A 16,873-nucleotide genomic window follows, 5' to 3' on the forward strand; every position below is an offset into this window, starting at 1 on the left:
ACACCTCCAAGTGGGAGGAGTCACAGCGTCTCGTAGGCAAATTCGCAGACGAATTTTTTAATGCGTGCCACACTTCGATGAAATCCGTAGTATCAGCGTTGCGTGACAAAAGCCCCGTATGTAAAACGTTGTTGCTACGTTGTTGAACTCATTGTGAAATCTTGGTGTAGTTAATACTTTATACTCGTCTGATTAAAACTGCTTTAAAGTACTCCTAGGTTGTCCAAATCTTGTTACATTGTTCTAAGTCTATTTCAAGATTCTGAACTTAAAAAGTTCATCTATTGTCAAGATAATCAAGTAAATATAGTCATGGATACTGTAAATTTTAAAAATCGCAATAAAAGTTATAGATGAACATACTTTTACCCCGATCATCATGTAAAATACCTACCAGAGTGAAGTTGGTGTCAGGTTTTAGAGTCAGATTTTTGAGTCAGGTTTTCGGATCTACTGTCAGATTTTTTCCGGGGGGCGTCACATCATGTTGAACACAAAGTGCTCTATATTCGTAGAAACGCTTTGATTTACTATAAAACCCACACCAAGCTTTACTCACACGATATTTCTTGCGATTCGTTGTCTTTGGGGATCGAAACACTCACCTCAAAGAAAATAAACAGCGGTTTCAGATTTTTTGAGCTGTTTTATCTACTATCAACGGGCTTCATGCCACAAATACTTCGAGTACCGCTCCCATATATCGAGTTATCGAACCCTTTTATTTCAAAATGTTGACGCACTTTTGCTTAACGAAAAATATCCATGCTTTACGTCGAATAAGCCAAGCCGTAGTTTGATGTCCAAATAAACTGTCGATGAAGCAGTACACATAAAAGCATTAAGAAATATCACTTGATGTCTGATTTTTTTGAGTCAGATTTTTCTGTCACGCCGCGTGAGAGAGTGATCCACAAATTTCTCTTTTCAACCATTATATTTTTCTTGAATTTTGACATCTCCCAACAAGCGTCATTTCTACGGGATCTTCATGAACGCATTTGCAAGTCAAAATCTAGTCTCCCCAAGAAATATCACTTGTTGTCAGATTTTTGAGTCAGATTTTCCTGTCACGCCGCGTGAGAGAGTGATCCACAAATTTCTCTTTTCAACCATTATAGTTTTCTTGAATTTTGACATCTCCCAACAAGCGTCATTTCTACGGGATCTTCATGAACGCATTTGCAAGTCAAAATCTAGTCTCCCCAAGAAATATCACTTGTTGTCAGATTTTTTTGAGTCAGATTTTTCTGTCACGCCGCGTGAGAGAGTGATCATGTTACAAAGCAGATTACAATACGTGATTATAGGGTTTAGTTAGCTCAATGATCTGAACACACAAAAGAAGGCGTGCGGTTTTCACGCCAACTACTTCTTTTAACTACTTCTAATAACATTTCCAATTATCACCCATTTATCACTCAAACAGAATCTTATTGATAAGATGGTCTAGGAGGTCACTGTTAATCTTTTTCCGTATATAAACGTCGTTAAGTAAACACCGAAACACCGAAACACCGAAACACCGAAACACCGAAACACCGAAACACCGAAACACCGAAACACCGAAACACCGAAACACCGAAACACCGAAACACCGAAACACCGAAACACCGAAACACCGAAACAGTACCAAAACGAAACACCAGTGTACAAATACTTTTCAATATAATAGTTAAAAGTATTAGATTAATGAATCTTTTGATTTTGAGAGCAGCTGACATCATTTAAGACCAGTTTACAATGTTTTAAGAATCGTATATCTGGAAAGTTTTATGTCATCACCTTGCACACATTGCGGGCGGCCACACGGGAGCCTGGCTTTATATTGCTGGTGGTGATGGATATGATGCAAAAGTTACTCTGTTGGCGGTCGCTCGATCAATCCAAAGGCGAAAACACGGGGAGGGATGGGACGTCCGAAATTGTCAAATCACTCGTGCATATCAAGCTATTGGATACCGCTATTCATTACTTCTTATAGCGTGTTCATACTTTTCGTTTCTACTGTGCCGGCCGTATTTATTGCATCTTTATAAAGTTTAAAGCATATAATTTAGTGTATTATGACTATGAGCTACGTACGGAAGCTTCTAGGGGACATGCGAGATGCGAGTTGTTTAAAATGCGAGATGCGAGTTGTTTAAAATGCGAGATGCGAGTTGTTTAAAATGTGAGATGCGAGTTGTTTAAAATGCGAGATGCGAGTTGTTTAAAATGCGAGTTGATTAAAATGCGACATGCGAGTTGGAAGTAAGTCTTAATAATCGTAAAAATCTCAGTCCTGGACGTCGTCCTGCATCTAATAGCTTCTAAGTAAGTCCTCAAAACAAAGTGCAAGGAATTCAGCTCGTAATAAAATGTAAGAAGATCTCTGTATATTTGAACATATTAAAATAAAACGAAAGGAAACTAGGGAATACTTACTTTACTCAGACTCGGACATCAGGAAGAAATGACGTCATTCGCAATAGAATCAGCAACTCGATCGCATGTAGCATTTCAATCAACTCGCATGTCGCATTTTAAACAACTCGCATGTCGCATTTTAAACAACTCGCATCTCGCATGTCCCCTAGAAGCTTCCGTAGCTACGCCGAAGTAACCGCTGGGTACAAGTCCGTTAAGGAAAGTACAGCTAAAGTCGACTACTCTGCGTTCCAGCAGAGCACCGAAGATGATGCCCTGGCAATTGCAATTGCCAGGTCATTAAAGGTAAGCAAATATCTGAAAATATCTATTTACTATTTACTATTTAGCAATATATAACTGGTGCTACTTCATTGGTATAATTATCATAGCGCATTAGATGTTGTAACGAAGTTGAATTAAAACATGTTATTGGAAAATATCTTGTGTGTGTTGTCTCTGTTTTGTTTTTTTTGTTTTTGTTTTTGTTTCCGGTCTTCAATTTCTGTAGAACTGAGTCATAAGCTTTCATAGCTGCCAGCAAATTATAGATTCAAAGTATGAGAATTATCCTGCTTTTAACAAAGCTTGACAAAAAATATCACGACAAACTAAAATACCATGAAAAATATAAATTATTTTTCTATAAGTTTTTTTTTTTTTTGATTTATACATATATTTAGCAGGTTTGTGTAGCTTGAATCATAAATATTGAACGATGATTTAAGCTTTTTACCGCGCTCGAATCACGGGACATTTGCTTTGGACGAATCATGTAAAACGATACTTTTAAATTCAATTGTGCTTCAGTTCTGCAATGTTCGGCGCGTAAGAACTTATTTACATGTTTCTTGGGTCCATCTGATGATGTTGTGTTAGCCCAAGAACAAAATTAACTGCTCATTTTTCTTACAGCGAGGGCCCTCATCAGTTTAGTTTTTTTAAAGTAATTAATCTATGGAATAGGTCACGGTCACTCTGTCACGTTGCTCTATTTAGGTCTCAGTCACGTTTTAATCCCAATCATCGGATTATGACAGTACAGAGTGATGACATAAAACTTTCCAGATATACGATTCTTAAAACATTGTAAACTGGTCTTGAATGATGTCAGTTGCTCTCAAAATCAAAAGATTCATTGATCTACTACTTTTAACTATTATATTGAAAAGTATTTGTACACTGGTGTTTCGTTTTGGTACTGTTTCGGTGTTTCGGTGTTTCGGTGTTTCGGTGTTTCGGTGTTTCGGTGTTTCGGTGTTTCGGTGTTTCGGTGTTTCGGGGTTTAGCAACACCCACCAAGAAGCCTTCACGAAAAAGGAGGATGTTTCGCTGTCACCCCAATATTTGTTTAATCAAATATGGCAGTATTGTCTTGCATTAACGGAATCAAACAAAATCCTTTCTTCCCAGTCGTTTTTTTACAATGCATGCAGTAAGACTCTATTCACTGCGTAACCTCGTTTTTATACTCCAGCCTTTTTTATTGTACTCATGATACACATTCAAACAGATTGATGAAGCCGTTAAAGACCCTACCATCATATCGGTTAGATTGTTGCTATGTAGCTGAATGCTAACACTAATCGTGGGAAAAATTCTGGTCACCAAGCACAAAAGGAGATGAGGTAAAAAGGAATTATATATTTTTTTCTATTGTTTTCCCCCTTTTATCCGTTCAAAACCAATCTTCCAATACTTTTCGTTTATTATAAACGATAATAGAATAACCCATTTAATTTTGTTAAAAAAATTTAAGGAGAGTCGGCGTCCTTCCACTCATCCGGTCATAGAAAATACTGTTGATGTTTGTGACGAAAGCGATTTGGAAACTCTGAAGAATGGACAATGGCTTAATGAGAGAGTAAGTAAACACTTTGGAATGAAACAATCGTAGATAAAATATATCTTTGCGTTTCTATTTTATTTGTTTTTTTGAAAGCGATATTTGCTCCATATGTGAATGATTTACAGGTTGTGAATGCCTACTTAAAGCTAATAGAACGGGAAGCAAAGAAGGTAAATTTTTATCTAGGTACCGTAGACTATTTGAATCATGATTATCGCTTAAACATGCAACTCAGAGGAATGTGTAATCATCATTATTATGTTCTTCATCATCATCATCATCATCATACTATTATTATTATTGTTGTTATTATTATTATTATTGTTATTATTTTTATTATTAGGCAAATAATTGCAGAATAAAGATAATTGAAAGCTATATCCTTCAAAAGTGGCACAGCAATAGAAATGCAGTGATTGCAGAAATCTGGACAAGACAGCACAAACGGTAAAAATGGAAATGTAACTTCTCAAGTTATGTGTAACATTGGCATAAACACCGAATTGTTTTCCTATAGATTTTTGTTGTTCGATGAAGATATTGTGTTGTTTCCCGTGAATGAGACAAATCATTGGACACTCATGGTAAGTACTGCGGATGTGAAGCCACGATAAGAAGAAACAAAACAGGAAATAGTGTCACCACTCATTATCGATTAAAATTGGAAATCATGATGGTATAGCCAGTGATAACAAACTATCTTGATAACCAACAGGTCGTTCTAATTAAGGAAAGAAAGGTTATTCACTTGGATTCACTCACAGGGCAACCAAAGAGATCACTTGTTTCCTCAATAATGTGAGTATAACGCGTTTTCCCACAACACCCTGACTAATCATCTACTCTCAATTACGTCACGAACGAAGTATATTATCCTCCGCGTTTTGGGATTTTTCTCTTCATTTAATTGTAAATGGCTTCAGTGAAGAAGAGCCACCCTTTTCGGCCCCTGCCAAATCCCATTGTTGTTGTTTTTATACTTTAGTAATTTTTTATGAATTAATTTTTATACTTTAGTAATTTTTTATGAATTAATCCCATCAATCAATCAATCAATCATCTCTTCTTTCATCTGTTGATTATCAGTCTTATTGAGTCTTCTATTGGAATCTAATAACAAATACTTTTTAGGGAGCTTTTATGCTACGTTCATGTTGCTACTTACAACGCTCCTCTGAACATTAGTGAGTGGTTTGCTCTAAATCCAAACGAAGTAAGTAGGTCCAAAAGCTCGCACAATGTTTACTTTTGATCAACCCGTTGACAATTAACTGGTAATGGTGATAACGGAAATGGAGATTATATTACGAATTACTAATAATAAAAAACTGTTTTGCATCATTTTTAGACCATACCTTTACAGAGAAATTGCGACGACTGTGGAGTGTTTCTTTGCAAGGTTTGTACCTCAATTAAGGAGTACATTGAAATACTCTATCAATAGTAATAACTGAAAATGTCTGACGCACGGTTTAAGTACACGTACGCATTAACGCATCAGTCTGCTGTGTGAATTCCTTTTCATTAAAAGCAACACCGTAAATGACCTTAGCAATACTCGATTAACTGATAGGAATAATATAGTGTTTTTACCGTAATTCTTGCAATTCAATATTCTTATAGTATGCCGAATACATTGCACTGGAAAGAAAGATCGACTTCGACCAAGTATGTACCAAAAACATCTTTAAGATCCTATTTTAAAGGATGTACAAAATGAAAAACATTACCAACTTTTTATCCCAACTAAACAGAAAGACATGCCGTACTTCAGAAGGATGATCAAGAAAGCTCTTCAAGATGGGCATCTTTAGAAGTACGGGATGCTTGGATGTCCACGACGCAGAAATTATTGCTGCCAAGGGCTGTGGAAAAGTGATATTTCTTTGGGAGACTAGATTTTGACTTGCAAATGCGTTCATGAAGATCCCGTAGAAATGACGCTTGTTGGGAGATGTCAAAATTCAAGAAAAATATAATGGTTGAAAAGAGAAATTTGTGGATCACTCTCTCACGCGGCGTGACAGAAAAATCTGACTCAAAAAAATCAGACATCAAGTGATATTTCTTAATGCTTTTATGTGTACTGCTTCATCGACAGTTTATTTGGACATCAAACTACGGCTTGGCTTATTCGACGTAAAGCATGGATATTTTTCGTTAAGCAAAAGTGCGTCAACATTTTGAAATAAAAGGGTTCGGTAACTCGATATATGGGAGCGGTACTCGAAGTATTTGTGGCATGAAGCCCGTTGATAGTAGATAAAACAGCTCAAAAAATCTGAAACCGCTGTTTATTTTCTTTGAGGTGAGTGTTTCGATCCCCAAAGACAACGAATCGCAAGAAATATCGTGTGAGTAAAGCTTGGTGTGGGTTTTATAGTAAATCAAAGCGTTTCTACGAATATAGAGCACTTTGTGTTCAACATGATGTGACGCCCCCCGGAAAAAATCTGACAGTAGATCCGAAAACCTGACTCAAAAATCTGACTCTAAAACCTGACACCAACTTCACTCTGGTAAAATACCTTACTCATAAATTCTGGTACTCGCAAATTTTCGACAAATTTCAATAACGTGAGGTAAAATCATAGATATGCCTTCGCTTGGGGATTTCTCAAACAAAAAACACAAGGAAAAGCAAAAAACAAGCAACAACAACAATAATTAATTATTCAACCAGTTTCATAAGTTTCAAGACGATTTTAAATACAGACTGAAGTTGCTTTTAAAAGACTAGTTTAATCACCTCCTGGTTTACAATTAAATATTTTCATCACTATTAAAAGGAATTAAATGCAAATTAGAGTCTATATTAGGATCTCTCCAGTCATATTACTTTCATTTCAGTTCAATATTCATGTATTGTAAATGAAAAACAAAAAACAAAAACAAAAAAAAACAAAAAAAAAAACAACATAATATTATAATATACTGATTATGTCTAGTGTGGATGTAAACTCCTTTGATTAAAAAGGGAAAATATTTTGTTTAGTGCTATAGCTGTAAAGTGGGAGTAAGGTTGTGTATAACTGTGAGCTGTTGTATAGTTTGGTTCAGGTCTTGTTTTCTTTAAAAATCTTTATACAGGTGAATACCAAAACCAAAACAATGTCAAACAATGTCAAAAATGACTTTTTTTTCTCAATTTCTAGCTTTTCAAGGTTTTTTCAGTTGTAATTCCTAAACCTGCTATTTACATTGTAATGTATTTCTCTATATAAGCACTTTGCAGCATTGAAAATACAGAAATCTTTCTGAATTTTTGTGTTAACCCACGTCAGGGCATGGCTAATTCAAAGATTGAACCCTGAAACAACCTCTCGGCTGATCTAAGTCAGGGCATGGCTAACTCACAGATCAAACCCTTAAAACAACCTCTGGGCTGATCTAAGTCAGGGCATGGCTAACTCACAGTTCAAACCCTGAAACACCGCTAGAATGTTCAAAGTCAGCACATAGCTACATAATTTATAATTTACAGATTGAATTAGAATTACATGTAGCCTGCTTTAGGTGTTGCAAAGTTCTAAGGTAGGAATACTGGAGAGCCTAGAGTACTAACTAGCCTAAATCCAAGTTTTATAATTTCTATATTTTTACATTCTCTGAAATACTATCTTGCCTCTGATTGGCCAAGAACATCTGTTGCCAATCGGAGACAATGTGCTAACATTACATGATAATTGTATTATCTGAAGAAAATACATTTATAAAGTGGTGGAACCAAAAAGATTTCAAGGGGGTGCCTGATAGCTAGAAATGCATCACATAGCATCCTTTTACCTTATCGTTTATTTATCTTATTACCATTATTTTTTTGTTGATTATTTATTTTGAGTGACTAGTCATCACCCTTCGGAGTTGATAAATATGATAATGGGAATAATGGAAAAGCCACTCGATTCACCCCCCCCCCCCCCTCCCTCCCCCTTATCCACCCTCGATTTAATTTATCATGCCAAGTTCATGAAGGTTACAAAATATTAAACTGAAATAATTAAATTTGATTTTTACATAATATTGTAAATTATTATGTGCTAACAAACTCTATTAAAACATTGGATCCAATCTAGATTCTCAGTCTATAAAATGTGTAATATTGAACTGAATTAATTGAATTTGATTTTTATATAATACTTTAATTTATAGAGCGTTTTCTTGTGACATCACAGCGGCCATGTTGGTGTACTCAAAGAAATACATTTTCTATCCTCGGGGAATTGAACTCTATTTTTATGCAAAAACTGTGCAGAAAATTTCTATTGTTTGTTACACCAATATGGCTGACTTGTGACGTGAGTGTAAACGCATGTGCAAACAAATTCTATTCAAACATTGGATCTATATTTTACTCTTCCGTGAGGTTCATTCCAACTTCAGCTACATTTCTATATTTACGATATATGAAACTCACTTCATAGGAATTGAGACAGGAAGCTCAGCTAGCCTGCAGGACTCAACATAACGTAAGGGAAATTGATGCTTTAGCAAGTCTGTTACAGTCTCCTAGTGAACAAAATACTTTTTCTGGCATAAATTTAACAAAGTTTTACATTAAAAAGTTTTAAACAAAGGCTGTGTATTTTCACTTTTACTGTCCTATTTTATTATTTTATTTTTTGCTCTTTTTTGTTGTGAATAACAAATCTAAGTGTCTTAAATTCCCCTTATACCAACCTTCTTATCACACAATAGATCAAACTTTTATGTTACTTTTATCAAAAAAAAAAAATATTTTCATTAATCATTTTGCATAAATTATCTATTAAAGAGTTTAAAACAAAACATGAAGGCTTCAAAGTTTGCAAAAACAAATCTTTCAGTTTTAACATTTTTGGATAATATTATCCTATTTTAGCTTGAAAACCAGTCATACAAATAGGAAAGATTAAGATGATTTCCTACACCGGCATTTTGAATATTTAAAGCAATATGGATGTATTTGAAATCCCCAGAGATTTTTTAGTCAAAAACTTTAAGGTTTTGCAGTTTTTCAGGATCCGTCCCATATATACTAATTAAGGTTGCTCCTGCTAAGGTTAGTAGAACTCCTTTTACTGATATTTCAGTCTTCAAATATATCACTGTTCCTGAAAAGAGATTGTAATCACAATAAGGATGTTTCAATCTGGGGCCTTGGACTCATGCAGTCTGTCAAATAGAACTTTTAATGGCCAGCTTTTGATATTCTAGACCTACTCTGGGTTATTACCCTGCATTAGATAATCTAAGACGACCACCTTAGATTCTATCATTTTTTTTAATTAGCTCACCTTTGATGGCAATATGTCGCCTAGCCATTATATTGACTAAGATTGGCTTGGATTGCCTTATATTGCCTATATCGCCCAAGCTTATTCCCATTTTTTTTGGAAAATGACTTAGTTTGCCGCTTTATGATGGCCTTACGTTGCCACTCCCCACAGCAGGGTAAGGACCCAGATTTGTCTGACTTTCTATTCATTAGAAGATTTGTTTCCCAAAATCAAGATCGTTTCAGGTACAGTTTAAATCATCGAGGACATTCTTTGCTTTATTGTAGTGTTGCTTTGTGTTTGAAATTGGACCTGGAAACACAACACAACTTAAAAGCTCTTATGAGGTCCCAAGCATTGTGTGGGATGCTCTGGCTTCATAACTCACCTTTAAACATATCCCACATAAAACCTATGGAAAGAACAAAATAAAGAAAAAAATATTGAGTAACATTGGTATTAACTTAAGATCAGCTTACTTATGAATAATTTATTGATGATAATTGAACTGAATCAAAACGTACACTACTGGCCGAGTGAAGTTAATTATATATCCATTTAACGAGTTGACATCAGTTTTTTGTGTTTGTCAACTAGATCGCGTTATTGACAATAAATTGAAACATTAGCTACATAATTTCTCAAAGTAGTAAAGCACAAGGCATAGCCGAAGAGAAAAAAGAAAAGTAGTGGTGATGTTTTATTCCACGACTTGTCTATATTTTTTTAGAATCAATGAACTATTCCAATGAACTGGGAACACTACGAGGCTTTTCTTTTTAAATACATAAAATAATAACCCCCCTTCTCATAACCACACCCTGTCATTTAGAAAATAGATCAAACTCCCCCCCCCCCCCCCTCCCCAACGTTTCATAAATAATGACTCACTTGGTTCCTACATGTAATAATAATATATTACATGTACCAGAAATTGATTAAATGCACCAGCCATAAAATACATGTATTTTTACTCACCTGGAGCTCTTTTTGCAGCTGTGAAAAATAAGAAGTCAATTATCAATATTTAAAAAAAAGTAAAAATATAAGACAACAATTAAACTAGGTATAACTCAGAAACTAATAAATTAATTAATTGTCATCATATAATTACCATTTAGTGTTTTCCTGAATATTCCTGAAAGAATATGAATAAAAATATGAGAACCTATACGTTTGTATCACGGGCAGCCCAAGCATGTATTGTTCTTGTCTAGAGTTTTAAATTTACTGTAAATGTATCTGATTAATCTGCTACGGTCACCAACTCAGGTGCTAGATCATAGCAGCATATTCTTCAAACTCTTAACTTTTACTAACAAAATAATAACATGCTCTTTCAAGTCATGGTATTTTTTGGTATTGGGTTAATATTAAAAATGTCAATGCTAGAAGTACAAACTCTCCATTCCCTCGTCAGCCAATTGAATATTGCTATACAACTGTGAAAGCGTTAGGCAATTGGTGCACATATAATTGATATAATTTACATGCTGTGTGTTTAATTTAATGCATCACAGGAAGGGGGGTGGGGAGCTAGGGATGGGGTTTTCTACAGTGAAAAAAAGAAATGGTCATGGTAACCTTTTAGGGTTCAAAATTTAATATAGATCTGAAATTTGGTATATCTGGTACCTCTTAGGGTGTTTTACAGGTAATACTGAGAGATATCCGATATTAGCTCAGCAATGTAAGCTGGATTTTCAATACTAATGCATTCAGAATATAATTTTTGGTTCATCATCTGACTATCACTTCGTACTTATAGATATAAAAAAATTAAAAAATGAGCGTTTGGTACATTGGGTAAAAATCAATAGTAATTGCTATGCTCACTGGAACAGACTCAGGTACCTTTCAGGGGTCATTCTTAAAATTTCCGACAAGCATCCCCACCTTTTAATATGGGAGTCCCCTCTCCCCTCTCCTCCAGAGATGCATGCACCTCTTTTTTCATTACTTTGATTCTATGTCCTTGAGAATACAGTATCTTGTCAACAAGAATACCCTTCTGAAGTTGAATATCCTAGCTTATAAAAAACATCTAGGTTAAAAGGTGTTTGTACGGCCGCAAAAATTATCCCCGACGCAAAAATGATCCCTGCCGCAAAAATGATCTCAAAATGTCGCAAAAATGATCCCCAGCGCAAAAATGATCCCCACGTCATCGCAAAAATGATCCCCTGGAAATCGAGGAACCTGGACGGGTTCTTTCAATAGAATAATACTCTTTTTTCAGTCTTGATTATTTTAATGTTGCAATGCGTTCGTGTAAAAACAAACAAACAATCGAAAAGAAATATTTAAAAAAAGGAAAGAGAAAAATACAATAAAAGAGAAACAATGTTTTTCTAACTAGAACTAATGAGCAGCAGAGAGAACGTATGGACTTGTACAAACTTTTTTTTTTTTTTTTTTTTTTTTTTTTTTGTACGCGTTTCTTCTCTAACGAAAACTTCTTTGGGTAATGACTAAATACAACTCTAAGCCAACTATCCAAAAATACACCAAATTAGAACGTGCCTGACACAAATCCTTCTGTGGGAGTGACTAAAAATGCTGGTTATGGACGTCATTAACAACGCTGTGATTATATGTTGTTGTCATAGCAGAAATCGTGAAAATAAACAAATAAATCCGCTTAAATGTAATCTTACAAGCAGGAAATAAAGGAGGCTACTGGAACTGCAAAATAAGTTCACATTCGTCACACAGTTCTTGGTCCATGGAATAGCAGACCATCGATTTACTAAGCTCGTAAACTCCACTGGAATAGTTTTGGTACTTTTTATTGCACCTCGGGCAAATTTCCTCGGAGACCTTCCCTTCTCCGTACCTTGCTTTCATTTCGTGGGCGACGTTAGGTTGGTTGGAGCTGTCATCACCACCGTCGCTACTTGTGATTTTCGTCTTCGGGCATGGTTCCAAACTGAAATAGTGCAGTTCTGCTTGATGCCTCAAAAGAATCATCCCCTCATTCTTCTTGATGGCGATGGAGTCCGCAGAGCTGTCAGTGTGTAGGTTTATGACCCGCAGGCCGGAACTACCGGTTGATGAGATTATGGCGATGTCAATATTCAGCATATTGGCCATTGCCCACACCACAATCCAGTCAGCCCACTCACCATCTCTTTGCATTCGTTTCAAGTAAGAATTCCATCCATTATGCTTGATAAACTCGGAGAAGTGAGTGTCATCTGGCGTATTGGGATGATCTCGCAGATACTGAATTACGTTTTCTCTGAGTCTGGTATGCGACTGAGAAGCGAAACCAAGCCTGTTGAGTTGGTCACTTACGGTATGGAAAAAACAGTTTCCATCCATTGGAATTTCTCCTCGATAGCGGCATCCTGCTTCTTTCACTTGACCGTCCAAAAGAGCCTTGGTATTCGCCTTACTGCAAGCCTCATTCGTTTCAAATACATCTCGAGGGAAGCGGCAGTCGTGAGGTGGAGAAGATACTAGCTTCGGGAGATCAAGCAAGTCGTTAGCCATTTCATTACGCAAATCTTGAGTGTCATTAATTTGTATAACATTTTTATTGCCAAAATTTGACTGACATAGTTTTTTAATAGCCAAGCACATAAAGACTCCACAATCCGAGTCGTTAGTTTGTTTTGGTAAGCCTTGCACAATGATTTTCTTGAAGTTATTAGGATTTCGTATTCCCATTTGACCCGAGTCATCATTGCATTGGTTCTCCTTTGCGATGAACCTCGATTTCAGCTTTGAAAACACATCGGCTTAACTTTTGGCGTTTAATTCCAAAGAGTCAAAGATAGTGATCGTAAGTTTAAGCATACAGATGATGGCCAGCAACCAGTGTTTTAATTCTTGAATGTGCACGGGAATCAGCAGTTTCTCAACGCCGTCATTTAGCTTTTTGTTGGAGATGAATTTTCGATAAGGCACAGTTTTCTCCTTTTCAGCAAGTCTATCTAACGATGGGTAAAAGAATGTGCTCGCTATAACAGTATTACAGAACATGGAAAAGATTTACTAACATAGCTAGTGTAGACGGTCTCACCTGTCAGTTTGTTAACATTGGTGATCTCTGTTATTGCCTTGTCCAGAACACTTTCACTTATATTAGAATGTTTTGCTTTTTTTACTGACCCATGGTTTTGAGACTTTCTTCTTTTATGTACAGATTTCGCAAATTTAACGGCTTCCTCTGACTTTTTCTGCCTGCTCGATTCATCTTCGATTGTTAGAGATGTGACATCATTTACGGAGAACCATTTCGTTAGAACTTTTTGTGAGTTTGGATCTGTATACTTTATACGATATCTATGTTTCTCGTGGTCTGTCTTCTGTATTTTACCTTCAGTATGTGTCTTTAGAGTAAGCTTTTTACCAGTCTTTTTTGCTGCAGTCTTTTCGATTACTCTTACAAGAACTGTTTCTCCAGTATGGTAAATCGAAGGCGGGAATTTTTGCAAGTTTCTTTTTATCATAGTTTGCGCTGATTTCTCGGAAGCTTTTGAAGCTTTAGCTCTGATCAGTTCTTGAATATTCCTCCAATGCTCTATTTCTTCCAAAGTAGGCTCTTTAAAGTGCGTATCCTGATCTAATGTCTCCTCCTCAATGCCTATATTCGTAGCAGCGTTGGCACTTAATGAAAGTCGGTTTTTTAAGCGGTTAGGGATACGGCCGTAATAAATTTCAAAGGGGCACGCTAAGCCAAGAGAGCGATGGGGAGATTCATTGTACAGTTGTTGATATAAAGGTAATTTTTGTACCCAGTTCACACCTTCATCGTTACAATTCATCAGGTCAAAACGCAATTTCTCTTTCCATGTTCTATGAGAACGCTCATCTTTGCCTTGTGTTGTAGGTGTGTAGGCGGAGCTGCGAATAATTTTCACTCCCATTTCCTTACAGACATTTTCCACTGTCCCCTTGAACTCGGTCCCTTGGTCGCTTTGAAGGATTTCAGGTACACCATGATCATAATAAATACTTATGAGTTCACGTGCAACAACCAGAGATTCCTTGCTTTCGAGAAGGCGAAGGTGTAAATATCTGCTAAAGATATCAATTACAGATAGAATATACTTGTACGTTTTGCCCTCGGTCGTTATCGGCAAATTACTCATGTCGACAAGGTCGACCTGGTTCCGCTCTTGCACCTTCTTAGCGGTTATAGGGCAAAGGGGAGCCTTGTTTTTAAAGAGAGGCCTTAGTTTTTGTTGTTCTTTCATCTTGTTCAAAATTTTGTGCACATTCTTTTCTGCAACGCCAGAATAAATGTTCTGCATATTTCTTCGAATCTTCTTCGCCCCCTCTTCCTTCGTTTTTTCATAATACCTCTTAACCAGACTTTCGATTTCTGATTTCTTAAGCACTATTTTTCCTGAAACCCTCTCGACTATTTTAACGACATTGCCTTCACTTCTAGGATCATAAACTTCTTTCAACTCGTAATGACCGCTTTTCCACTTTCGGTAAACCTTTTGTCTCGGGATGGACGTTCTTTCTTTGGCCAATCGGAAAATCCCCGTTTCTCCTCTAAAATTTCTTTCAGTTTGTCATATACTTCATCAGGAAGACTACTTCTTATTCCTTTCTTTCTAGACGCGGCCTGAAAATTTATACAAATATTTAGGATATAAGATATGCCAACGATAAAATAACCGATGATAATCATTGCATATGTAGCCATAGCCCTGGCAAATTGCTGACTCCATCAGTCAGTAAGTCAGTCCGTTCATCCGTCTGTCAGTCAGTCAATGAACAACGTTAAAAATAAACTAGCTATAATCCATGTCTTAGTACTAGAGGTCAAATGTCTTGCTCTTAAAGAACATTGTTGTAGAATTGAATAAGCATACTGTTTACGGTCGTAGCTGACGTAAAAGTTTCTAAACAATACGTTAATATAAGCAAATATTTATCTTTCAGTTAAATTCAATACCATTTAATGCTATGACATTTGTTTTGAAATCATGCGTTTACAATGATGATAAGGCGGACGCATGTAATGAACATAAACAGTTCACAAAATTAGGCTAAAAATATGATACATATAAGATTCTTACCTTATTTTCCACAAAATCATCATCTGAATTTGATGCTTCGTTATCACTGACCGAGGCGGTAACAGCAAGAGTGCATAAAATGATCATGAAAAGACAGTAAAATTTTAAGAGATTCATTATGAAATACTTTGGAACTAAACCACGAGGTAAAGAGATTATCAGTAAAGGAATTCCCCAATTCAAAATCACGTCATACCTTGTTCTTGTTGCTATAGAGACTATCAATTTTTGAAAGATTATCATTATACTTTTGTAAATTAAAAAATAAATAAATAAAAAAGAAAGAAAGAAATAATTTTTTCTCCAAGTTATTATTAAAAAAAAAACAACAACAACAACAACAACAAAAAAAAACCCAGTAATAACCTTTACGGCAAACGACAATCGTCAGCTCACCAATTCTTTGTGAAGTGAAAAAGACTTGGCAAGTCCGAGTGGTAAATAAACAAAAGAATATTTGTCTTTGGTGAGAAGGTTTGCCAAAGTTAAAGTGAAATGCAAGAAAGTGATGAAAACATGGTCATGTTTGCCATCGGCGATTCGGGGCAAATATGCATGAGTCATAACAACTCTATTCAGTCCAGGTTCCGCGATTTCCAGGGGATCATTTTTGCGGTGACGTGGGGATCATTTTTGCGCTGGGGATCATTTTTGCGACATTTTGAGATCATTTTTGCGGCAGGGGTCATTTTTGCGTCGGGGATCATTTTTGCGGCCGTACAGTGTTTGATAAGCAAATTCTATGAATAAGATAACTGGATTGTATGCACTCCAGCAATGGATGACACAGCTATTAAGCTCCCATTCGACTTCTTCATTTCAGGCAAAAACAAAGTTGCTAAATATATAAAGCTAAAAGCATTAACTTCGAATATATCATGAACTTTAGTTAAATCGCTGTTTTCATTCCAGTGTTCAGAGAATGGTTTCACGTAAGAACCACAATGTCAATCTCTTGGAAGAACTTGAGCGCCGAAGTGTGAACGTTTCTCACAGCTTCTAAGCTCGATAGATCAGCAACAATATAGTGAGCTTCTAGTGCTCCTAATTCCAAGCATTTTGAAGCAACTTTCTGCAGTTCTTTTTCTCTTCTTGCAACGATGATCACTGATGCTCTAGGGAATGACACGTGGACTGTAAAGGGAAATAAAGCATTGCACCACATTTAAAAGTAAAATCTAAATAGGGAATTTAGCTAGAGCTGGGCTGCCTGTGGTTTGTGGTGTGAGGTCGCATGGGATTATGGGATAGGGAGAAACCCTTTGAAGGTTTTACTAAAATCATGAACTTTGTTGTCTTTTGGTTGAAATTCTGCA

The 16,873-nt window shown here is 36.1% G+C and overlaps 1 protein-coding gene, 1 long non-coding RNA gene and 1 pseudogene across 2 annotated transcripts; 1 reads left to right on the forward strand and 2 right to left on the reverse strand.

Moving 5' to 3' along the window:
- The first annotated feature begins 2,568 nt into the window (after positions 1-2,568).
- Positions 2,569-6,072, forward strand: LOC148911524 (sentrin-specific protease 2-like). The gene is made up of 8 exons (XM_089029135.1): positions 2,569-2,715; positions 4,169-4,273; positions 4,384-4,428; positions 4,602-4,705; positions 4,776-4,842; positions 5,607-5,657; positions 5,882-5,926; positions 6,013-6,072. The coding sequence occupies exons 1-8, from the start codon at positions 2,569-2,571 to the stop codon at positions 6,070-6,072; spliced, it is 624 nt and encodes a 207-aa protein (XP_088885261.1).
- Positions 6,073-9,215: 3,143 nt separating this feature from the next.
- Positions 9,216-10,657, reverse strand: LOC148911525 (uncharacterized). The gene is made up of 4 exons (XR_016119549.1): positions 10,631-10,657; positions 10,495-10,512; positions 9,905-9,928; positions 9,216-9,351 (listed from the first exon to the last, which is right to left on the reverse strand). It is a non-coding gene; the product is annotated as an uncharacterized LOC148911525 (long non-coding RNA).
- Positions 10,658-12,192: 1,535 nt separating this feature from the next.
- Positions 12,193-15,674, reverse strand: LOC116304650 (uncharacterized; annotated as a pseudogene).
- Positions 15,675-16,873: the final 1,199 nt, after the last annotated feature.

Source organism: Actinia tenebrosa, unplaced genomic scaffold, assembly GCF_029948245.1.
Source record: "Actinia tenebrosa isolate PJP-AT-01 unplaced genomic scaffold, QUT_ActTen_1.0 PGA_scaffold13__45_contigs__length_12533684, whole genome shotgun sequence".
In the NCBI taxonomy this organism is placed as follows: Eukaryota; Metazoa; Cnidaria; class Anthozoa; order Actiniaria; family Actiniidae; genus Actinia; species Actinia tenebrosa.

Excerpts from the sequence above, each read along its gene's own strand:
- LOC148911524 (XM_089029135.1), top strand. The coding sequence starts at position 2,569 with ATGTCCCCTAGAAGCTTCCGTAGCTACGCCGAAGTAACCGCTGGGTAC. Across the intron at positions 4,274-4,383 it reads GACAATGGCTTAATGAGAGA|GTTGTGAATGCCTACTTAAA; the intron begins GTAAGTAAACAC and ends AATGATTTACAG. Across the intron at positions 4,429-4,601 it reads TAGAACGGGAAGCAAAGAAG|GCAAATAATTGCAGAATAAA; the intron begins GTAAATTTTTAT and ends TTTTATTATTAG.